The sequence below is a fragment of the Boleophthalmus pectinirostris genome, unplaced genomic scaffold (assembly GCF_026225935.1).
Source record: "Boleophthalmus pectinirostris isolate CB_2022bp ecotype Guang Dong unplaced genomic scaffold, ASM2622593v1 HiC_scaffold_6, whole genome shotgun sequence".
In the NCBI taxonomy this organism is placed as follows: Eukaryota; Metazoa; Chordata; class Actinopteri; order Gobiiformes; family Gobiidae; genus Boleophthalmus; species Boleophthalmus pectinirostris.
This window is the reverse complement of record NW_026571447.1, coordinates 19,148,246-19,171,870: the sequence shown is the minus strand read 5'-3', so window position 1 is coordinate 19,171,870 and position 23,625 is coordinate 19,148,246. Positions and strand designations below refer to the sequence as shown.

The 23,625-nt window shown below is 40.1% G+C and overlaps 1 protein-coding gene across 3 annotated transcripts in view; it reads left to right on the top strand.

Moving 5' to 3' along the window:
- rims2a (regulating synaptic membrane exocytosis 2a) overlaps positions 1–23,625 on the top strand; it is a 97,589-nt gene that overhangs the window by 26,894 nt on the left and 47,070 nt on the right. For all 3 annotated transcript variants that reach the window (XM_055163239.1, XM_055163238.1, XM_055163237.1), the window contains 2 exons: positions 4,963–5,186; positions 22,051–22,964. In XM_055163239.1, the coding sequence (XP_055019214.1) occupies positions 4,963–5,186; positions 22,051–22,964 (1,138 nt within the window). The remainder of the gene's footprint in view (positions 1–4,962; positions 5,187–22,050; positions 22,965–23,625) is intronic.

Sequence of the window (23,625 nt, the reverse complement as noted above, 5' to 3'; positions counted from 1 at the left end):
ATGTGCTCTTTTTCCATGCGTCTACTCTTTCTCTCTCACAGATGGTGACAGCAGTGACGAGAGAGATCTTGTTCTGTGAAACGTCATTGAATATTAACCAGGCTCTATGTCTGGAGCAGCCAGCTTTGTGAGGCAGCGCTGGAATATGATATACTTTAGAGGCACTAAGATTTAAACAGCCTCTGAAGAAGTGGGCCTGGTCTAATTGATGGCTGATTGTTTGGTTTCATTTGATACATGTCAGTATAAATCAGTCTGCCCTATCTGAACAAGATTAACACCAGAGATATCATCAGTGCTCAGTGAGTGTGGGGAGGGAGTTGAAACAAAGTGTAAAAACAACAAGGATATCACACTTTCAGGAGTGAGTTTTGTAAATAAGATGTTATATTTCCTGTCATAGTGTGTAAATCTTAAATTTTGATGGCAGAGACCAAGTGCATCAAAAAATCAGGCATCCTATGCCTAAAAAGCCATAAAGAATAGAGGATTTCATTTTTTATTACTTGTTTACAGAGTTAACTGTTCATTTTCAAAAAATTCAGTAACTCCAGCAATGCTGTAAAATAAGGTAACTAAGGTGTTCATAAGCCATAAGCACCAATTAGCCATTTACCAACATGTGTAAATTGCATGTGTACAATAAAAAGCGTTACTGTAACTCCTACCCGTTACGTCATAAGTCTATTCTTTTTTTTTTTTCTTTCTTTTTTTCTTAAGAATCTGTTACCTAATTGATTGGTTTGAGGCCAGAGCTATAACGTGTCATTTCCCCGACAAGCGTGTTACTCTTGTGATGACAGCACAGACTGACTCTGAAGTAAGTGTCTTGAATCGTAAGTGATCTTGTTGTCGCGAAGCAGAGTGTCTGCCTCTCTCTCGCCCTCTCTTCCTGTGTGTGCTTCCCTCGCGCACCGCCGGACTCTGGGAGGGAGTTGAGCTGGGACGCCACGCACACGTAACGAGCTTTCATCAACACTTTCTGATGAATTAACCCTGCGCTGCACGGGGGTACGGAGCGTGTTTTGAGGCGTTATATGTGCTTTTCTTACACGACTGCCGTGACTCGGATTATTTGCGTATGTTTGATGGATCTGTTTTAAGAATATTGGAATGCTTTTAAGTTCCTGGTTGGCTCAATGTGCTGATACAGTCGCTGGACACGGCTGCTGATTCGGTGAGATTGGCGGTAGCTATAAGACCCCGCTGTAACCTTCAGCTCGGCGTGTGTCCGTTCGGAGCAGCCTGTTGTCTGGAGCTGTCCGTGGTGCTGAAGGTCGGATCACAGACTGGATGATGTCCCTCAACGTCATCATGGGTAAGCCGAGTGAATGGAACTGGATGGGACATTTTGGCGAGCCCGTTTTCCGTATATCTTTACTGTAAAAACTATGTCAGTGTTAAGCAATCTCCAACAGGTAAAATAATTACGTAAACGCGTTTCATTTGATCCGTTTGACTGGTATGTGTGCGCGCACCCACTAGACACCAGTCATTTTTATGTCACACCACGGCGAGGATTTTCCCTCATTCTCATGCCTCTGAACTTCAAACACGGCACATGCATATTCATCAAGTCTATTATTATTGGTGCTGCGCGCTCTAAAATTAGAAGCTCATTAAAATGTAATTCGCCACGTGCAGCCAATGTTGCGGCATGTGAACGCGAATGTGGACGCTCCCTATGCCGCTTATTGGCCCCAAATTTTAGAATGAACTTTAAAGAGGGTCCACGATTTGCAGTAGCCTCGTACCGAAGATTTGTGTGAAACATGTTACTTAGATTAATTTACTTATTAATACTTGTACCTTGGCTTGGACTACAGTGGGCTGAGGGATTGTCGGGCACACGCCGCTCTGTGAATGATAAGTCTTTAATGAGTGGTTCACTTTACTTGATTTACTTGAAGTAGAGACAAGCAAGATGATACCAATGACAGCTCGTTTTTTTAAGACTCCAGCGCTGGGGGAAAAAAAAGCAAGTCTAAAAAAATGGCGATTGAAAGAAAGAAACCTGAAACCTCAAGCCAACATTACGTAGTATAATACACGATCTATAGGCCAGATATACCACTGAGATGTTCAGCTAATAAGAATATTAGATTAGACTATACCAAAAGAGAATAATGTAATCTGCGCAGTAAGATCAAAATGGCTCAGATGAATCGTTAGAAATGATTGGTCAAAATGTCTCTCATTTCATTTAAGGCTTTCCATTTGAAAACCGGGGCAGTTCTAAGGATAGTGCTGATTCACTCTGAGGCTATAATAACTGTAGTGCTGGTGACTGGCCACAAGAGAGAGCCCCGTGATCTATATAGTGCACTGTAAGCTTCACTCGAGATGTATAGAAAATATAATAATCAAAAGAACTACGAGCTTCTGTTATTGCCCAGCTTTACTAAATTAGCTCTATTGTGATATATTACATACACTAATTGATGTCCATGTAAATTTAAATTGCAATACTGTCTTTTCCTCTCAATTCTTTCGTAGTAGGGATTTATATAATTTAATAACCAATTTAATGCTCTGTTTCATCTTTTCTACACCTTACATTGCTGACTACTAACCATAATATTTTTCTACTCACATAGTATATTTGCTTTTTTATCCTACTTGTCTGAATAATTTCTGTGTGTCCTCTCTTACTCTATCACCAAAGCATCACAAATGACTATACCTGTTTCCTTTTTCATCTCTACCTTGTTAAGAGCATCCAAAATTGCTTTTCTCACCACTGTCTTGTGCACCTATTCTTTACAAAAAATATACTTCAATATGGCTTTCAGAATAATTGAGGATGTGCTGCTGAGAACTATTAGTGAAGGGAAATTATTTATTGATCCCATGGTGCTCTGTGTTTGTTTCCTTGAATCCAGTGCATTGGTAAACAGCCTACAGGGCATTAACAGCATATGTCTTCCTGGGGCGTGCAGTATGTGGTGGGGTGTGTGTGTTTTTTAAGTTTTCTATTTTAAGCGGCTGGTGGTTCAATGTCCATAAAGTGTGCAAAGACCAAGAGAAACTGTAATGCTCAAGGGCCACAGCCTTGGCTTGCAGTGAGCCGTGAAGAGAGGGCCTGCGTGTGTAAATGACTGCGGCTAAAAGTGGACATACACTTGAGCCTATAGCAGCCTGACCTCTGTGTGTATGCAGGCATGGAGGCATGGCGTGAATAATCGCCATGATGATGGGAACTATACAGAGACCATATTTGAATGAACCTTTTGTAGAATTTTTATTTGTTGGTATACATTACTCACAGCGGAGCAAGATTGTTAGAGGTTTCAATGGATAAATATGTGATCATTGATCTTCAGCTTTTCACTTTTTCTGTACTGGATCTATATGTACACACAAGCAGGTATAAGATGTGATGGGTGGGCAGTTAGCAGGGAGGCCGTCCTTGGTAGCTTGTGGGTCTGGGGCGATGGCTCATGGTTGAGTGTGAAGCTCTGAGTGTGACCCCGGTTAAAGAGGCAGTCATGGCCCCCGCTGGCTCTGCTCCTCTGGGACCTGTAAAGCACAATTTGTAGCCTCTGCGCCTCCATTGTGTGTCAGCGCATTTATAGCCCATCTGTAACATTGATGGTCGCTCATAAAGGCCTCATGTGTCAATATCACAGAGCCAAGTGCCTACTGTCTGTGCTCAAAGTGTTCACCTCCTTTGCACTGCATCACAAGTCCTACTGGAATCGATCATTGTCAGCAGTCCCCAACACCGTCCTCCCATAGGTGGACATGTCAAAGTTGAATTCATATGAGTAGCCTTATCTTCTTTTCCACCGTAATAGTTTTACCTATGGGAATTTCAGATTTCTCTTGTCTTATTATTCAAGTATTATTCCACTATATAGAATCTGTATAATGTACAAACTAATGTTTATAACTGTGTTATCTGTTAGTATATCCTTTTCTGTGTTCACTGTATGCCCAAAGTGTTCAGTGCAGTGCAGCATAATTAATGCTGAAAGCCTTTCCTTTTACTCATGCTTAGTATTACCACAGAAAGTTGTTTAACAACATTGAAGCAAATATATATAAATGATAATAAATGATAATTGAACTGCCCTGTGATACAGGGGAGATCGTATACCACAAACATGTCTTTACTGCCTAAAGCTAAAGCCTGTTCCTATTAAGCAGGAAGTAGCATATTGTGGCATTTTCAGTGGTGGGATCTGCTAGACTCAGTGAAAAACACAAGTACAGAATAGAGCAGATAGAGAGCGAGGCAGCATTGAGAGCCTGCTAATAACAGTAATGCACTGACTCAGCAGTGGGATGTGGGCTGCAGTGGCTGTTGGCTGCCCCTCCGCTGTCTGGCTGTCAATCACACAGCTTCTTGGGTGCACAACCAAGGCAACTGTGGTCATCCTGGAGCTTTGGTACAGAAAAACAATATCTTAAGATATGTATATTGTACAAATTAACACAGTGCATTGTTACTGTTATTGTTATGAACATACGTGTGAGAAAGGTCATCATTAAAACCACATGAACTGGTTTCTAAAGCTCATGAAATTAGCATGAAATTTACAGCTAATTCTGTTGTGAGTGAGATCTGAACTTTTAAAATCAATATAAGCAAATCCACTGAAAATCAAAAAGTGAAAAAATCTAACATATTCTATATGATAGTGTTTTGACTCACAGATGTACAGTATGATGATTGTGCTACTAAATAAAAAGGCTGCTGCATGTGTCTGACATCTCATAGTCATGTCATCCATGTGTACAGTACACTGTTGCTATGAAGTGAAAGTCAAGATTCTTTTGAAACCTAAAATGCATTCTTTATTGCCGAAGATGGTGGTTCAAAAGATTTCACCCAGCAACAGTACTTAAACATTCAAAAGTCAGCAACAATTTCCGACAGCACCATCTCTGCTCATTTTAGGATTCTTAAGATTTCAGATGTCTATCTGTAAATTTACTGAAACCATCTTCTTCTTCCAGGTTATGTGGGTATGCAACTTGTGCCGAAAACAACAAGAAATCCTCACTAAATCAGGGGCGTGGTTCTACGGCTCGGGCCCAGTATACGAGGGTGGACCACAGGGGAAGAAGGCAAAGCTACAGGAGCCCGGAGGACCAGACAGAGGCAGACCTTACAGACAGGCCTCTCTGGACAACGGGACTGGATTGAGGTACCCAGGACCTGGAGACTCACCCCTCGACAGGTATGTCTAATGCTGGCTATGGTGTCAACAATGCTGCACTGTGAATGGCTTTTTATCACATGTTTATTTTAAATATGCAGTCATAAATTTACTTCCCTGTGTAACAAATATATCTTCCATTAATGTGCCCATATTACACTGTTTTCTGATCTATGTTATGTATAATGTTTTTTCCTCATCAAAAATATACCTAGAGTTGTGTTTTGTTTCATTCACACATGTTTAACATACAAGCCTCACATATTTAGGTTGTGTTCTTCTCTCAAATAGAAAACCTTGTGATGTCATGTGGTAAAACAGGAAGTGCTCTACTGTGTTTTTAACTCCTCTTTCACTATAATCCCTGGAATTGCCAATCTTACTGAACTAAAGGTAAAAGGTAGCTGTTCATTTGAAAACTACCACTACATGACATCACAAGGTGGAACAGAGCATTTTGAGCTTTGGAGATGTAGACAGACTAATAAATAAGAGTTACTCAAACATTTATGAATGAACAAACACAACTCCGGGTATGTTTCGATGAGGTAATAACATTATGACATGTCTCACAGGAGTCTGTTTTGTGTAATACAGGACCTTTAATATGCATTGTGGTAGCACACGTGAAGACTGTGATGATGATGATTGTGTTGATTTGGGTGGGTCGAGGCCTATCAGGTTGCTATGTTAATTTGTGGACTGGAAATTTTGGATTATGCTTTCATATACTGTGACTACCATGGTTTAGATATTAACAATAGATACAATTAAAAAGCATGTTTGACACTTAGTTGCAACAAATTTATGGTTGTGATGTTTTTTATTTTTTTCTTCTTCCTGGAGTTGAGGTTGGTTGATGCTTATCAACTTAACAGTAAATTATGTTACATGTAAGAATATTCAGATCATTGCCTCACACCAACTCTGTGTTTTGAGCTGTCACCTCAGGGTCCTCACTTTACATTACATGGTGTTTACAGTGGCATAACAGGATTACATGTGGAAATGTGGATGCTGTATTTGAAGTTCATACATTGTGCAAATTAAATTTGGAATTTGTTTCTGGAGGAGAAAGGAGAGGGAAGCAAAAATAAGAGAATAATTTGGGAAAGGATCCTAATTTATCTTGGCCTTTAAGATGTCATTTGAAGGGAGATGCAAAGACAGCTGCAGCGTCCGCTCTAACTGATAAAACAACAATGATTAAACAGAGGTGGGAAAATACTCACAGGTTCATTTTATGTCTGATTCTTCATATTCCACTGTTTAGCTTCACTATTCAAGTATCTTTGTTTAATCAATTTAATTTAGTTCTTGCAACACACAAAACAACTGTCTGAATTCTGAGGTCAGGTTTGGAAAAGGAGAAGAAAAATCGCCTCCCAGCAGTGTCTTCGTGTATTGAATTGTATCTGCTGCGGTGCGCGTCCCGAGGAGTGTATGAGAGGATGGAGAGATATGGCAAAGAGTGCACAAATGCATATCAGTCGCGTATTGTGTTGTGCGTGTGTGCACGCGCACGCTTGTGTTTATGCCTGTGTTAGCGCTCTTCATAGGCGAAGGGAAATATGAGTTGAATGTGAGGCAGCAGCTGAAACGCCGGTAAGTGATGCTGCCGCTGCCTGCTGCCGTACGGTAGGATGTTGCTCCACGTTTTGGCTCCTCCGGGCGTTTCTTCGCCTTTACCCCCAAAGCTAAAAGAGAGATCTGCGGTAACAAGAAGAGAAGACTCGTTACCGGTGATGCCTGGTGTATCTTGGTTCAGGTCGGGAGCATTATGACCGAAGGATCCCGCCCGAAATGCGACTCGTATAAAGACACTTTTTTACCAAGACCAGCGGGAGAAATATGGAACTTGATTGGTGTCCTTTTCGATTTTAATGCTCCTTGGAGATAATAACGATACTGTGGAAATATATGTGTGGAGCGGGGCAACCGGGGAGAGCTCGTGTTTTGGGATGTATTTGTCGTGAATGGGAAAGGAGTGATCATTTACTGAGGATAAAAGAAAACGGAGGAGGAAAATGCAGTTTGAGACATTGCGTCAGTTCTGTAGCTCGGTTTTATCACATTTCAACGGGGCTTTCACGACACCTCAGAACATCTTACAGACGGAGCTGTTCGAGCAGGCGTTGAGTAACATTGGGTGAGTGGTTCCTTTGTAAAGAAATGCCCTGATTTATGAGGAAGGGCTTCCCCGTTGGTATGTCAGGCGAGTGCCGGGGGTGGGGGTTGTTGCGTTTATCGATCGGTAGCTTGCCTGCGTAATAATAGCCTACACTGTAGTAGTGTTTCTGCTGCAGATACTGTATTTCCTAGTCGGCGGATGTGGCGATCAGCCGCTGCTGCGTTGGGTCTGTGCGCGTGCACGTTTGCACACATGTGAGGATGAGGAGGATGGGGGCTGTTAAACTGAACACTTTGGTACACTGTGAGAGGTGGGATTGGGCTATGTGCGTAGACCTGTCCGTAAGAGCGCGCGTGCGCATAGCCCTCTGTGCACTGCTGCAGCTTGTGCTATGTTGCCTCTGCCGCTGCTGCTGTCTGTCTCAGAGAGAAGGAACAAAAGTGAGCTATGAGCATCACCAGAGCAGGCAAGTTTACACACACACAGAGTTTAGGCTGCTGTTAATATCCCAAATATGAGTTCATACAGGACTGTTTAGTGGAACAGCATCTCCCAGCTCCTCTGAGAAAGCTAGCTGTAAAGCAGGTGAGAGTTAAGGCAGAGGTGACTCTCAGTGTTGGAGTACATGATTGGTCTTTGACAGACCTCTCCTCTCTGGGCCACAGGTCATGTAGCAGAGCTTAGCTCTATGTCCTGCAGGCAGTTTCCACAGCAGACTCAGACCTGTGTCTCTGTCCATGCTCTGTCTGTCTCCAGGGAGAGAGCCATTCCCTCTTGTCCCCCACCCGATCATCAGAAATAATTTACAGCAGTGCTGGGCTCTCTGCCACCTCACATTACATGGCCAGAACACTCAGCCACTGGAAAAGCTGGACAGGCTTTGTAATCCACCAATTACATTTGACTCTCATTTTCCATCCCCCTTTTCTCAAAGTATTTTAGCAAGTTTCAGCTTTGAAGAAATAGGTTATGCATCGTAGCAAGCTATTCTCGTTCATTTGTAGAGTTGTTTGTGTGTATCCTATTTCTCACTGTTCTTTTTCTGCTCAGACCTATAGCTTGCTAATGGGCTGTATGCTTTTAGATCCAGCTGACATGTATTATGCATGTGTGCGTCAGCAGAGGTCCTAATGGGGCTTTGGGTCTGTTCTTAGAAGGACTGAATGGTTTTGAATTGAGTGGTCACTACATTTTAACAGCAGCCACACTGCCCCCTTTTATCACCCACATCACTCCACCTCAGCACAGACCCTTGAGCTACATCTCTGAAATATGTCACCGTCATCAGTTTTCAGCAGCATGGGCAAATTCTGTGTTTTATACTATGTATTGAAAGTGCTATGTAGGCTAAATTCTGAGACCATACACACTTATGGGTGGATATATAACTTACTGTTGTGTTATTGTCAGTAGTTTGGCTTACATGCATACATTTTTGCGGGCATTATTAAACTGCAAAGTCAATACAGTTCAATCATACATCAGATTATTTACTTTGATTTGGCCATTTGATTGTCTCAAAAATATTACTAGTGTTAGAACCAAAGATGGTATAAACATTCACCCACCAACATTGTTAGTAGTTTGATCCCCTATTGGCAATATAAAGTGACTGTGTCAGGAATGCTCATAACCCATAACCCATTCAGATACACTATAAAATGTCATAATTTCCCAATTTAATTGTTGGTTTAAGAATCTGCATTGAACCCAGCCTGGCTGCTCCGGCTCAGCGCCCTCTGCCCCAGGGTGCAATACCTGCTGTTAGCGGCACTCTGCTGCTGTAATTAAGCCCACTCTTTATTGGTTTTGTCTTCACTGGGGGAGGTGTTTGCCGGAAGAAAGAAGGAAGACCCAGGATTATTGCGTGGGCACCTAGGAGAGGCACTATTATGATTGTACTCTGGAGAGGCAGGTGAAGGTTGCACAGAAAGATAAAGTGGACAATTGGGTGATAGCTACATACACCCAAAATGCATGAGGAGTGCAGAGATAGCTGTAGAGTCTGGATCAATACGCTTGAATCCTTGCTGCTCCCCTCACCAAATCATATCTCAGCATCAGCTGGAGAGCAAGAGAAGATACAGAGGGGAGAAAGAGAGTGGAGGGTAGCTAGCACTGGGCTGGAGATAAGCATGTAGCTAATGTCCCCATAGCCCCAGGGCTGCTATGCTGCCAGCAAACCCAGGTTTGTGTTCTGGTGCAGGATGGCCTGACACCCAAGTCATCGATCTACAAGATGATTTTAGGATTATTATTTTAAGGATCAGATTTGTTGCTTAATGTTTGTGGTCAGACTTGACAAATATCATTCCCATCAGGACACACTAATTGATTAATACACTTCATGTTGAATTAGTTGTAATAATGTTGTTTAGCTAATAAACTTCCAGTTAGTGCTTTTCAAGACACCCAAAGCTCTTTACGGTGCATTATTCATTCATTCCACACTTGGTAGTGATAAACTACTGTTGTAGCCACAGATGCCCTGGTGTAGACTCTTGGAATCAAGGCTGCCAATTTGTGCCATATGCCCCTCTGACCAAGAGACTAACACTGACACACAACTTACTTTTCATACATACTTTCATCTACTTTGAATTATGAACTCATGTAAACAACTGTTTTTATCTATATTCAAAATACATTTGCTGCATTGTCATTTGTCATTTCTCTTACTAATTTAATTGGTTTTTAATGATTGATTTGCCTTTGTGAATATGTTATTATGATGAAAGGCTGTGCAGAATGGCTCATGTAAATCTGCCCCATGGCTTTCAGAAGCAACTTTGAGTGTCGAGAAAAGTAATCTTAAGGATGCATTCACACACCTGTTCATATATATATTTGATTGAGTCTGTTCTAGTCTTAGTCTAGTCAAGGTTTATTTCTGGATTTAGTCCCAGTTTAAGTCCCATGCACTTTGGTGCAAGTGTGAACGTACCCAAAAAGAATCAGAGAATCATTTATATATCACAGTTCTATCTGAAGTAACTCATCTTTTAAGTACTCTTTCCACCTCTGATAACCTGAAGGCTTATAGTCTAAAGTTAACTGACTGGTCATTGCGAGCCCAGTGAAGTGTAACTCTATGAGGATGGTACCAAAGGCCAGCGGGACAACAGCGGAGAAGACTGGCTACTTTTCAGCAGATGTCGGACTGTGCAGAGCGCTGACATCTGGCTCTTTTCATGCTCACAGAGCGAGACTGATTCCCTCAAAGGCTGAATAGGCATGTGTGCACTCCAGTGTGCATGTGGCCCTCAACCTTAACATGAGTTATAGTATACCGCCATACTGTCTGCTAAGAGCGAGTGCTCTGCAGATTGGCATTAGAATCTACTTCTCACTGTGCCTCAGGACCTAAACATTGTGCCCTGTTTTTTGTCCACTTCTGATGGATTCAGAGGATGGCGACAGTACTGTGTGTGTCTTTGTGAGAGAGTGGCAGGACACTTGTGTGCTCATGCGTTTGAAGCCCATTCGCCAAAAGGTCTTTTCTGTTAAAAGGTTATTTTTTATAACTGGTGTCTGATGTCATCGTTTTTAGACTAAGCCAAATGACAGGCTCCTTGTAGTCACCATCAGTTTAACATGACACTGCTGTCTATATTCAAACCATTGCTATACGCTTATGATTATGCCATCTCATGTTGCCAAGTATAATCAGCATTCTCTCGTATAGTTTTTCTTATTTTTGCTTAAAGCCATGGCTTGTGCAGAACATGTGGTATGGTATTTTTCAGTAGTAAAGTTATTTATAGGATTAATATCCAAATTGGGTGGCCTATTTGCTTTTTTTTTTTGTATAAATCTATCTTGAGGTCAAATACATTTAAACCCAATGTAGAGATGAATACTAATATGTACACGATTCAGTGATCAATAACAAGTAATTGTTTTGGTTGCATGCAAACTATACTTAAATCCATTGTTTAAGTGTGGCATGGTGATTCTTTGCTACAAATCCAAATCTGTTTCGCACTTCACTTTATTTAATTACCCAAAACACATTCGAAGAAACTATTTGATTAAGTATTAATGAAAAAGCCTAATCTAAACATCAGTGTCTGTCTGGCCCATTGCGATCATCCTCCTCCTTAACTGGCCCGTGCTCAAATCCTCTTTTGCAACTCTGATGGTATTCACAGGCTTCAGCAGATTAATTATTTTGTGAACAATGCACAGTATGTAGCCTCACAGACAATTAGCTCTTTCTGTGACTGTGTTTAGTCTTGTGTGGGCTTCTCCTAACTCTGCAGAAGAGAGGTCAGAGGTTTACACAGTTTAGCCACATCCTGCGCATCCACTGACAAGGCTGTTGTATTTTCTCCCTCTGCCTTGACTTAAATATGCATGATGTTACCTAAAATGTATATTTTTTGTGGATTTTTTGTAGAATTGTAGTGAGTAATAGTAGTTGGAGTGTAATTTTGGCTGTAGCAGTATTACTAGTGGGGGTATATATATTACACAAAAGTTAAAATGTTCAAAGTTAGCTTTATTGTCAGTTTCTTCACAAGTACTAGACATAGAAAGAAATTATGTTTCTCTCTCTCCCATGCGCAATAAATCAATAAATTGAAAATGAACAAAATTGACTCTTCTGAGGTTTATGCCATGCTAGAATATTGTTTCCTCATCAAAAACATACCCGGAATTCACACATGTTTGAGTAATCCTGGTTTTCGTCTTCAGAGCTCAAAATGCTCTGTTCCACCTTGTGATGTCATGTAGCTGTAGTTTTCAAGTTAAGAACAACCTTTTACCTTTAGTTCAGCAGAGACTGAGGCAATTCCAGGTGTGAAATTATCCACATGATTCTAGTGTGTGGAGTTCAAAAACACAGTGGAGCACTTCCTGTATTATCAGAGGACATCACAAGGTTGAATGGTGTTTTCCATTTGGGAGAAAACTCAGACTAAATATGCAGGACTTGTGTGTTAAACGTGTGAATGAAACAAAACAAACAAATGAAACAAAACTCTTTTTGATGAGAAAAAAAAAATGTTTATGATGAAAAAACAACATTATAACATCAGAAAATAGTGTAATATAGGCCCTTTAATTTGTCCTGTAATAGTAGTTGTAGTAAGAGCAGACACAGTGGTAGTTTTAGGAAGAGTTCTATTAAATCTCTTAATCTACAAATTCCTTAATTATTTCTGATGGGTGTGACTTATGTATCAAAACCAGTATGGCTGCTCAAGAGGAAAGAGGGAATGAAAAACATTGCAAAATTCTGCCAAATCAATGAGTGAAGCACAGAACTGAAACTGAGGAGAGTGAAATTTGCTTTTGTTTATAAATGATAGGTGGCCAGTGTGCTCCTTTGTTTCGCATGTATCACTAAAAAAAACAAAACGGCATGATTATTTTTGTTTCTAGCATGTGACGTGACTGATATCCCCCGTATAAAAATATAAACATTTTTTAATATACATTTTTATATACAGTATATCTATACAAAAAATGTTAATGGAAAAGATCACTACACATGATGGCACTGAAGATCATTATCAAGTCTTTTGTTTGCCATAGATCACACATTTTCATGGTCTTGGACTCCTCAGATATCTGGCTCAGGGTATTTGTTACAAATGCTGTCCCATGCAATTACAATTAACCCACACAGCCTTTTGCTCCGCAAAGGTCTGCCCAGGGTTCATCGATTGAGACTTCGCTTTGTCAATGCCATTGAGTGAAGGCAAAAGCTCCTTCTTCTCAGCACAGATACATGGAGAGTGGCTTTTTCTGTCATACAGCTTTAAAGTTTATTTGACACCATAATATGCATAAAATGCAACTAGTGTGTAGTTGTACAAACAGGCCCACAGTAACACAACATTGGAGAGTCATGGTGGTCAAGTCACGTATAGCTCACCCAACCTGTTGTCATTCCAAAGTATCATATCAACAAACATGCTCTTTCCTCAGGGATAAAGATGCTGTATGATAAGATGCAAATATGTGTTGGTCTGCTGCCCTCCCATTTCACAGCTTTTAATTGCTGCTTTTACAATATATATGAGAGCAGAAAAAGAAGGTTTGATTTGTTCATTGTAGGAGACTAATGTAATGGATTGGTGTTTAGATTTGCCTAAGTAAAAAATATGGCTGGCTAATAATGGTGTGCTAACTTGTGCCCTTAGAACCTTGAAGTCAAGTCACACAATCATATACTGGAGCCTATTCTATTAACTTTAGGGATGCACTGATCCGATACTGAAATTGAATATCTGCATCTGAATATCTATACTGAAAACTTAGCTTCGAATATCAGCTTCCAACTATCAGTTCTGCTGTTATCCTGGCCCAGAAAGTCTCATAATGTTTGAACTTTAGTTTATACAAAGCTGTTCTCTACTGACTTGAGGGATAAATAACCACTACATGAAACATTCAGAGCAGTTTTGTCTTTTTAAGGAAATAACTGCAGTTTCTGCCAATGTTATCACCAGATGCTTAAAGCTATACTAGTAGTATCAGAATCTGTATCGGACTGAAAAAGCTGGATTAGTGCATCCTTAGTTAACTTTGGGCCATTGGAAGGCAACAGATAGCAAGTCTGAGCTGATATAGAGGCACACAAAGACAGGCAATCATTCATTCTCATATTCTTATGTGTAGGCAATTCACCTAACATTTCCACTGTTGTTGTCATTGTTTAAATCTCTATTAATAGTATTAGCTTAGCATCATCATGCCACATGATCCCTCTCCTGTTTTATCTCTGTTTGTGTGTGATGTGCCACTGTAGTTCTGTTGGGTGACATCTCTTAGACAGAAGTGTTTGAGAACGCAGCTCAGGAGACTGCCATCTTTCCATTATGCATCATTTTCTGTCTGCCTCAAGGCAATCCTTCAAGCAACCGATCTGCCACAACTTCAACTTGGGGAAATGGAAATGAATCTAAAACTGTGGGTGCTAGTGCAATACTCAACCAACTTTAAATTGACTCAAAATGAAGATTGACTGATATGATATGTTAATAAAATGGTAATCTGAGCCATTAGTCAGTATTAAGATTGCAAATAGAATTTTACTTAATCTATCCCATGGTGATTTTAAATAGGTTAGGTATAGGATTATTTAGTGAAGTACTCAACTAGATAGAAGCCAAAAAAACACTGAAGTGAGATAGTAAGGTTGATCAAAATACACCACATTGGCTTTGCAGCTTCTTCTGGGCATTGGGCTGTATGAATTAGTTAGCAATGGCTATTTGCTAGAAAACAAAATGGGTCAAAGACAATTGCCATATTATTAATAAATGAGTCAATATCTCCCCAAACTGGCATTACATTAACAACAATTGACACAAAAAATCAAAAGACACATATTAAGACACATATTAAAATATTAAAGTACATATTGCATGCTTCTATCCACAGACTGTATAAAGAAGTGGACTGAGGGACTGTGGTGTCACCCAAAGTGTTCGGCTCCAGCCAAATGAAACTCACAGAGGAGGTTATATGACCAAATTTGTAGTCGAGTTCCATATTAGGAATAGGAAATGATCTATGGACACAATAGCGAAATAAACACACCGGGATCATGTAGAGCGGGTTAATGTGAACATTTTAAAACTAAACCGAGGAGACTGACAGCAGCAGTAGCACTCAACTTTTGTCTGAATTCATTTTGGGGCATTATAGTTTTTAAATCTGAAAACTTGATTTCTAGAAATGCTGCCATTGCAGTACAGAGGAAAATGTATATATTTTACAAACACTATACCCAAGTGAACTCCATTTCCCATATGTCCCTGCTGTCCAGCTTTCAGAATGTTATTTTGGAGAGCAAGGATTTACTGAAACATCCTGTGACTCACCCTCAGCTTTTTTCATTACCTCCACATTTTGAGTGTTGCCAGATCCAGCCGCAGTCACACTTTGATTTCAAATGCAGCCTGCTCACTGGAATGAAAAATGCATAGTTAGCACAAGCAGAAAGTAATGCATGCAGATAGTGTGAGGAAAAGAAAACAGACTGTTACTAAAACTGCCTGATGAAATATGAACAGAGGCTTTTGAAAAATATTAATTTATAGTGGATTGCAGTAAAAGTAGTTTTTATGTGGTTATATATACTGCAATATTGCTGACTCCAAATGGTCATCCAAGTGTTTTTCCAGTAGTAAATTTGCATTATTGAAATCTGATACATACAGCCTTTATGTAACAGGTACATTTGAGACCATATGCATAACCCTAGTAGATCATGACTTGCACTATTATAAGTAAGCACCATGCTTACAAGCACCAAGACTAAATTTACATATAACCAACAAGCTTTGTCCATATTTTCTCTGGTCAAATTCACGTTTATTTCTTTGTTAAAGTGCAATAATTAACATAGTAAATTACTATGTTACATTTTACCCAGGATGCATTTCATGGCTGTAGCCTCATCATTTGTCCAGGCTTGGGGTTTACAGAAAATTAGTACACATGGTGTCAAACCCTTTGGCCTTTGGTTTGCTGTATTTCAATATGTATAACCAGACTGTGTATAATTGACTACTCCCCTCTCACGGTTGAGTACAGCTCATGATGAAGTCCAGAGGCATAATTACTAAGTACTGCTCTATACCTGTATTTCCGCGTGAAGTGCATTTTTTACACATGGCTATTTTGTCTAATATATATGTACATGGTCTGCTGCTCTAACCTTTCCCTACAGGGAGGGAAATAGGAGGCAGTAGCAGTGTAGCATTCCTGACTTGCTAATCTTAATGGCATATTCAGTTGGGGCTTGGCCTACATAGAGTGGTGCGTTGTCTTTAAAAGGAGACCTGTCTGACAGTGCACAGGACGCACTAGCCATCCACAGCATAAACACATGAGGAGAAGAACACAGTGGAGCTGCTGGAGTCTGTCTGTTTGCAGCCAATTAAAGAATACAGTTCAGATCCGTACGTTCTGTCAGATCCACTGGGCTGCACCACTTTAGGACCACTTGTTTCACACTTAACTTTTCACACAGGCAAGGATTCAGGAGTGATTGTGTTTTATCAAGCAACATCGTTCTTTGACAATGGTGTATATAAGTACTGCAAAAATATGGACTACATAGAATAATGGTAGTGTTTTGTGATCTATATACATTTCCTTATTAGATTTGGATGCATTTTTGGTGAACATCTTTGAATCTTAAAATAATGCTTCACCACGCTTGTGTTGTCTTAAAATGTCATTACTAAGGAAAGGATAAAGCCTGATAAGAGTAAATTTGATAAATAACAAAAGTAAATAAACACATAAATAAAATTGAACACTTGCTATGTAAATACACAAGTTACGTGTATTTATAATAAAATAACAACAACCTGGGCACATTATTAGACCATCTGCCTACACACATTACATACTAGGACTGGGAATCATCCTTCATGGTTTGATGTGATATTTGATACATGGCTCACAATATAATATATTCCGATACGATATATTTTATCATACATTATTATCTCAATATGGTGATACATGAAGTTGTACATGATATATTACAATATATCGCTATTTTTAAAAATCAAATATATTTTCACAATGTTTTTTGTTTTTTAAACCACTACCTCTGCAAGTCAATATGGAATAAACCAGTTGTAACTATTAAAACAATGAATATGTCAAATGTACTGCATGAACAAGCTTTCATTCTGTGGACAAACATCAAAATTGTACTACTGTTACAAAATAATTTAGTAAAAGATAACAAAAAAACTCTTGGTGATATATTGAGACAGGAGTCTACAATAACATTACTATATCACCAAATGTTGTTATGACATATTGATATTTCAGTATTTTAGCACACCCTAATACATATGTATGTACTACCTACAACTGATAATCTTTGCATGATATAGTGTTAGTATCATTATTATGATTAAAATTTCCTATCACTATAATATTCTATGAGTCCTAGAATGCAACCATTGGGGATACATAGAAAAGCATGAAAACATAGTTCATCATATTCAAAAAGAAACAAATGCAATACCAAAGAATAAAAATATATTTATAGTACTGCAGATTTGAAAGGGACGCTGCTCGACCTGCCGCCAGTTGTAAAAATGACATGATGTTGGTGTTAATCCCCAAACTTGGCCTGAATTTGGTTTCCCATAATTCTTTGTGGTAGAGTCATAAGCTGTATCACGCGTCCATCATTGCAGTTTGTCCTGGGATGTTCAAAAAGCAGGTCAGTCTTACATAGCATTGTGTTGTTTTTAGATTCTAGCTGTTTAACGCCTTAATTCTTAATGGAGTCAGCTTGCTTTGATCTGGTCTTGCTTTCTTCAGTTATCTCATTCCGATATGGACTCGTACAGGATGTATGGTTGACATTAGTGGGAGAAGTGTGCACAGCGGCACCAGTCATTTGTTCTCATTTGGCTCTCCATTACCTGGGCTGCACTAGAGGTGGCACAATCCTCATGGGGGAGGACGGCATTTCACCTTGACTGCTTTTGGCTTTCTTATTTAACATTGGCAGAGATGTGATGGGCTGAAAGCACTGTAGCATGTCTGCTTATTTTTATGTTGAAGAATGGAGTTAAAATTTTCTAGAACTTTGCAAGGACTTGAGAGGCAAAGATGGGATTTGACCTACATCTCCTAAGTGAATGGTTAGCGTTCACTATTTCTGTCTAGAGATGCACTGATATGATATCGGTATTGGATATTTGTGTCAATATTCAATATTTTGATGGCCTGGATATTGGTTTTTAAAATATTGGTTCAGCCAATAACCTCTTTTGGTCTCTAATATTAAACTTGTATTTTTACAAACACATTATGCTGTTTGTGTTTAAAAGAAATAAATGCTGTTATCACTCTCTTTACCAATATCTGCTGATATTGGGCATAGGCAGATACTTAAAGCCAGTTGTATTGACACTGGTATCAGAACTGAAAAAGATGCATTGGTGCATCCCTAATTCCATCTACTGCTCCACAACTTTATCTATACCTTTAAAGGCCTGTATGTATCTTAAAGGTAGTGATGTGTTATTTTTTTTATAGTGTTTGACCTTTGTGTAAAAATGGGTGTAAAACTCTTGCAGCGATTGTTGAGTGTTTGGTTGTGCTGACTCGAGCAGCTGAGAGCATGAAACCAGCAACATCTGTGAAGGGTCCATCACTCACCGGAGCCTCATTATTGACTTTCAATTATTGATCTTTGAGCTGGTGGCATTTATTTTGAGTTTAAAGGTATATCAGCACGTTAGTAAAAATACATTGCCTCTATACGCTGAGCAAGTGAGTCAGGTGATGACTTGCACATTATTTTACATACCATTTAGTAGTAGTGTTGGCCTGTGCTTATTTTCAATCCACAAACACTACTGAAATCATTTAACTCTGTAATACTTTGTAGATCAAGTGACTTGGAAAAAATAACAAAGTACATTCATAAACATTGCACAAATAAACAATGTTCATGCTAGCTTGACTCCACAGTTGACTGACAGCCCTGTGACTTCTCTGTGCAGAGAGTCTGGGGCTGGAGGCTTTTAGTGGGTGAGAGGCTCCAGCCAGTGCTCCCATGATATAGTAAATTACTCACCGGGCCGTGTGCTGCTGATGCTCAGCGTTAATGTTTTTTATCATAACCCGCATCAAATGTTAATGATTTGCAACCACCGGGGCTTCCTGCCTCATCTCTCAGACCTTTTATCATGCAGCACTGGTGCTCACAACATTCATGCACATATAGGGCACTCCATTCACAGCGCAGTAACAGAGAGAGGCTTGTTTTTCAAATATAGGCTGCTCAAGACCACCCCACAACACTCTTCTGCTTTTATTGGTTTTGTTTTAGTCGCATGTCCTGTGGTAAAAATAACTATATTAAGGTTTTATGATAGCAGGCAAGTCAGGTCACTTCTAATCTTTTAGGGTCACACGTTTAATCTCGTGGAGCAGTGGTGTAATCCTGTGATTTTTGCTAGTACTGGATGTGATACATTGCTACCTTTGATAAGGACAGTGGTTTTTCAAACATGATTTCTGTATTAAGGCTGCAGGTGTGCTACTGTGTTAAATCCATTTGTATTGTTGTTTACTTCTGCTCGGAGGTTTGATCCCCATCCCCCAGACTGGTCTCCAGACCTGTTGTAGTGTCAGCCTCATAGTGTTGTGGTACACCAGCTTCACCATTAGAAATACATGTACTGGTAAAATAGTCACTTCAATTAATGATTGTCTTGAAATTGGAATGAACTTGACTGTGTCTGATTCGTGCCATTAGCTATTAACCAGGAAAGGATGTGGCCCATCCCAGGCCTATAGGTGCTGTGAGAAGCTCAAACATACATAATGTAAAAATATGAAAAAAAAAAAATGTTTTTAAGTTTGAGAAGTTCTTAAATGTGTGTTTGTGTCATGTACTTCTATTCTTGGCTGAAAAGAATTAGTATGACTGTTTGTACCCCATGACTGTGAAGCACATTCCTTGTGTTTGTTTGACTGAGAGCTGATTCACTGATGGTGGCTCTGCTGGCACTAACAAGTATCACACCATAAAAGGGGCTTATGTTGTGCATGGGGCTTGTCATTTGTCTCTAGTCTGGTATTTTATCATAGGACTGTTTTCTCCTCCAAGAGGGGCCAATAGAACCCAACATACAGTATATTTCAACAAGAACTTTGAAGACTGCAGCAGAGAAGGGTTTCATATGAACAGCAGTTGAACATGGGTCATTTGCTTTTTGTCTTTTTAGCTTTGCGTGTGTGTGTGTATGTATGTGTGTATACGTATATGTGTGTGGAGAAATATTTTTATGTATGTTTACCAAATGCAATGAATACAGACTATTTGAATGTACTTTTAATTGAGTGACAACAACAGTAGTAGTGGAATTAGCAGCTGTGACAGAAAATGGTGCAGTGGCTAAATCTTGCCTTGCAGTGTGAGAGTTTGGAGTTTTACTCCTGGGCAGGATTGGGGTACTCCAGTTTACCCTGCCTCAAAAAAAACATATGGGTCAGATTTATCCATTGTGTTAGGGCTCATAGTTGTCTCCTTCAAATTAATCCAAGCTAATGACTAACATTTTAATCATTACCATTATCATAGTAATTAGTAGTTGTAGAATTGGACTGAAAGATTAATCACAATCAAAATCACAATTTTAATGGATGCAATTAGAAAATCACAAATAACCTCCAAATAACTCAGTTTTCTTCTGCATGAAAACTGTAGTTTAGATCTATAAAACATGTTCTAAAATGTTATTCTTGTTAGTTTGTCAATTCATACTTAATTTTTTTGTCAATCCTTCTGGATGTCAAGTTTGAACATTATTAAAATATAAATTACACATCTAATCACAATCGTAATGCTTGTCAGAAAAAAATGCTCCAATCCTTTATATTCTTACACCAGTATTTGTACTCTAAAAACACTGTTAATTTTTTAGTACCTATTTACAGTCTGTCTTTCAACATTTGGACTTTTGATGCATATCTCAGGTCATCCAAGTCCTGACAGAGCAGTGGAGAGGAGCATCTGCATAGACTGTTACTGTAACACTGTAACACTGGAGCTGAGGCAGGCGCAGAAAACGCACGGTGCAAATTTTCGTGCTGCACCATCACTCTGCTCTACACTGGGACTGTTTTAGCACAATAGTCTAAACAGGATGCAGATGTTGATGGCTTGCTTTGCTTGCTGCAGATATTTCACTGTTTGGACAGGAAGAACATGCAAGGCTAAATAGAAGCAGGAAATGTGATCCATGTGTCAGAAAGCACTGGAGCTTGTCGATAAAGGGCTTGTTAATATTTCTGGGTGGTAGTTTTCTGTACAGGCATGTGCTGAGCTCCCAGTGCTAGCTTTTCACACAAACCCCATAGGAGACATTAGTTTGTAGCCCCGCTGATACAGAAAAAGAAAGCACACATTAAATACATCAACATCTGGACTAATACGCTCTCAGGTCACTGTGTTGTAATGTCGAACTAAGAATTCAGCAATATTCATAGTAAAAGTGATGCATTGTTGTAATAAAAGGTATTATTTACTACAGCCAAAGCGTGATGGTCCAGACTGGGATATTTAACATATTATTTAGTTCAATATTTTGTTCTCTTTCTTGGTATTCTTGTATAACTATCAGGTACTCTCACATAAGCCTGGTGACTCATTTTGTGCATTATGGTGCTTCACATTACCTCCTTTAACACTGAGCATGAGTGGGCGGGAGAAAACGGAGAATCAGCCAATCAGAAGTGAGGGATCTTTACCCTGGATACAGAGCAGTGCTGACAGCTGTGATTTATGAGCCCTTTTTATTCCAGCAGAAAGTTGTCACCTACAAAATTAAGGAAATGCTTCACAGAGCTTTTTATCATTAGTATTTTGAAGAGTATGTAGCAAGCAAGAGCAAAAAATTATTTTGTTCTTGACAAAAGAACATCTGTTTTCTCACAATTTTCATGTACTTTGTTTTGTCTGTAATACACACATTATTGGAGATAGCGTAGGACTGTAGACTATATGCAATGTACGCTGGGACACTTCATCCAAACAATACTCCAGTCAGAGAGTGAAGACGGACACTTGAATGGTTTTGAGGTTGTTTGTCTCTTTATCTGTCCTGTCGACAATCTGGTAATCTGGTAATATTTGAATCATGTTGCTAACTGAAAATGACACACATATAATACATTTTCATAACTATTTTCATTTGTGGTTTTGTGTAACATTTTTTTGTTTTGTTTTGGTTTTATTCATTACAGAAAACGAAGCCCATCTGCATCCAGGGATCCAAACCAAAAATACGACCAAAGGGAGGGGGACCACTCGCAGTATGCCCCGGCGGACGGCGGCATGCCCAGATCACCGTCCGACTATGGGGATGGGGTCCCTCGGCGCGGGCGGGGCTCACACTTGTACCCAGATGTGGATGCAGCTCGGATGGGCTACCGGGACCGAAGGGGGCCGGCCCGCTGGCACTCGCAGGAGTACCCTCTGGACCAGGACCTAGATGGCCCTCCCAGTGAGTACGAGCTGCAGAGGCAGCGGCAGGAGGAGTACCAAACACGCTACCGCAGTGACCCCAACCTGGCCCGTTACCCTGTCAAACCCCAGCCGTATGAGGAGCAAATGAGGATGCACGCGGAGGTGGGGCGGATGAGACATGAGCGTCGCCATAGTGACGTTTCACTGGCCTACACAGAACAAGATGAACCTGGACCCATTCGGCTGTCCCGTCAGCATCTCACTGAGCGCCGGCCGCCCATGATGGGACAGCGATCCTACTCAGTGGATCGCTCATCCCCAGGACCCATGGGTCCCGGTCTTGGGGGTCACAGCCCCCCCACCCCTCATCGCAGCCCTATACTGGGAGACCGGTCTGGGGACCTGCGGAGAGGGGACCTGAGTGACCCTATGAGGAGGCACCACCTGGACCCCAGCTCTGCAGTCAGAAAAACCAAGAGGGAGAAGATGGAGAGTATGTTAAGGAACGATTCACTGAGCTCAGACCAGTCCGAGTCAGTACGACCTCCTCCTCCAAAGCCTCACAAAACAAAAAAAGGTGGTAAGATGAGGCAGGTGTCTCTGAGCAGCTCTGAGGAGGAGCTGGCCACCACCCCAGAGTACACTAGCTGTGAGGATGTGGAGATTGAGAGTGAGTCCGTCAGCGAGAAAGGTATGACAACCTCCAATTTCTGTTTCTGCATTCTCTCTGTGTCTTTCAACATTTTTGACTTAAATGGTAGTAATATTTTTAACAATTATTGTATTTCTCTAACATGTCACAAATGTATAATGTTTTGTTTCCATGAATCCAGTTCTTTGCTGCTGCAGTGTTTTGAAAGATGTCTGCTTCAGTGTTTCTGTGGTTTCATGTGTGTGGCTGGTCTTTTTTGTAGCTTTCAAATCAACTTTGCTAAAAATGTGTTCACCGCCTAAATAGTGGTCTAGCACCATCCAGTATTAACTGACGTGTATATGCTTACACACAATAACTAAAATAAGACATAAAATCAATCATCCCAAACCCACTAAGTTCAATTTATTAAAGCTTGTTTAATTGCTCTCCATTTTACATGTAGTCATTTGAAGTCACTTGTTGACTGACAGCAGTTGTAATGGTAAATTGATTTAGTTGTCAAATGTGTAATTACAGGCCTCACAGATGTTCAAAGCCTCAAACAAAAGAGAGATGCGTCTGTTAAAACGGAAAATAAAAGCCTCTACAGAACAAAGTGTGACATTGTTTCCCCCTGTGATAATAGACCAAAGAGCTTGTCCTAAACTTAAAACATTTAATCATCTGAAGGCACTGGGTTGGCCTGCCCTGTTACGTA